The 1,765-nt window shown below is 37.8% G+C and overlaps 1 protein-coding gene across 1 annotated transcript; it reads left to right on the top strand.

Annotated features, from left to right (window-relative positions):
- Window positions 1-1,149: 1,149 nt before the first annotated feature.
- Window positions 1,150-1,722, top strand: LOC118598577 (extracellular calcium-sensing receptor-like). Its single transcript, XM_036211335.1, has 2 exons — window positions 1,150-1,320; window positions 1,412-1,722. Exons 1-2 carry the CDS (start codon window positions 1,153-1,155, stop codon window positions 1,691-1,693), a joined length of 450 nt encoding a protein of 149 aa, XP_036067228.1. The 5' UTR covers window positions 1,150-1,152; the 3' UTR covers window positions 1,694-1,722.
- Window positions 1,723-1,765: the final 43 nt, after the last annotated feature.

The following is a 1,765-nucleotide window of genomic DNA, read 5'->3' as shown; positions in this document are numbered from 1 at the left end:
TAAGTTTATTTTAAATTTTACTTTCAAAACCCTTTAATACATCAAATGTGATAATTTGAAGCACAGCGCTTCAAAGTTTTACGGTAAACATGTTAAAAAGTTATTCTGCCCAAATTGTTATCTGTCTGCTTTGCTTCCATTTAGGTTCATGCCATGTTACAGATTTTGAAGCGTTTTGGCTGGACATGGGTAGGGCTGTTGATCAGTGATGATGATTATGGACACCACGTAGCCCAGTCCTTCCAGTCTGAGTTACATCATTCCATTGGAGGTTGTTTGGCCTATTTAGAGATGCTGCCCTGGGGAGAAAATCCAGTCGAGGTGAAAAGGATTGTGGGATTGATGAAGAAATCAACAGCTCGTGTTGTCATTGTTTTTGCTCATCAAATACACATGATTCAGCTTATGGAAGAGGTAAATGTGTCTAACTGAAGTAAGACAACAACTAGATATGGGATTTATTGTACAAGTCATTTCTTCCTCAGCAATATTTGATCAAGGGGTGTACATTATTGATCTTATCTATTATTTATCTTATTATTTATCTATAACTATTGTCACCTTCTGAAATATAAAATAGGAGTCCAACTATGTATTTGTATGAACTTATTTATTTTGAAATCAGCTAAAAATACATCATACATTGCTCTCAGTGTCCCAGTAAGCAGCACATGCCAATCGCTGCTGTGACCGTCTCCTGTGTGTGACCTTGAAATTCAACAAAATTAACCAAAGACAATGTCATAACACCACCACCATTATCTATTGTTAGAGCACTCTGGACCTGATGCCTTGTTTTTTTCTTAACTCTTTGAGTAAAAAAAAAAATAACCTTCAGTGGTATAAAAGTAAAAGTCTAAAAGAAGTAAAAGTCGGTTATAATCAAAACTTTGTACACCCACTTTTTCAGATGGATTTTGGTCTTTAACTGTGCAATAATGTCAGAAATTTAAATAAAATACATTAAATTAGGCATTTCACAGCAATTATTAAATTAGATTTAAAATAGAGTAGTTGGATTAACTCCAAGTCATACATTAATAATTGCACAAAAGAGTTTTTCACATGCCAGCACTAATTTGAGCATATGTTTCACATTGGAAATTATGCAACAAACAGGTGGTGAATCAGAATGCTACAGGTCTGCAGTGGATGGCCAGTGAAGCCTGGACATCAGCAAATGTGCTTCAAACACCTCGATTCATGCCATACCTAAGAGGTACGTTGGGTATCGCCATCCGTCGAGGAGAAATTCCTGGACTCAGAGACTTTCTCCTACAAATACGTCCACATGGCACAATTGACAGTGAAAACAGCATGGTAAGAATGTCAAATTATTGTACATGTCACTAAAGAGGTGTTTTGATATATTGTAATGTATGCTCATAGTCTGCTTTGGAAATTGTGTCAGGTTAAGCAGTTCTGGGAGCATACATTTCAGTGTCGATTTGCACCACCTCCAGTAGAATGGATGGAAGCTGGTGGGGCCCTGTGCACTGGAGAAGAAGATCTACAGACTGTAGAGACAGCGTTTCTGGATGTCTCAAATCTTAGACCTGAGTATAATATTTACAAAGCTGTGTATGCACTGGTGTATGCTCTTGATGAGATGCTGCAGTGTGAGCCAGGAAGAGGACCTTTCAGTGAACACGGCTGTGCTTCTTTACAACAATTGGAGCCTTGGCAGGTTTGATCTCAAATTACGCCCCCACACACTCTGAAAGTACTATTCTTTGTAATGTTCTGATCATCTGCTGTATCCTCT

The sequence above is a fragment of the Oryzias melastigma genome, unplaced genomic scaffold (genome assembly GCF_002922805.2).
Source record: "Oryzias melastigma strain HK-1 unplaced genomic scaffold, ASM292280v2 sc04450, whole genome shotgun sequence".
Lineage (NCBI taxonomy): Eukaryota > Metazoa > Chordata > Actinopteri > Beloniformes > Adrianichthyidae > Oryzias > Oryzias melastigma.
Note: the sequence above shows the minus strand (reverse complement) of the source record. Positions and strands in the feature narration are given on the sequence as shown.

Excerpts from the sequence above, each read along its gene's own strand:
- LOC118598577 (XM_036211335.1), top strand. The coding sequence starts at position 1,153 with ATGGCCAGTGAAGCCTGGACATCAGCAAATGTGCTTCAAACACCTCGA. Across the intron at positions 1,321-1,411 it reads TTGACAGTGAAAACAGCATG|GTTAAGCAGTTCTGGGAGCA; the intron begins GTAAGAATGTCA and ends AAATTGTGTCAG.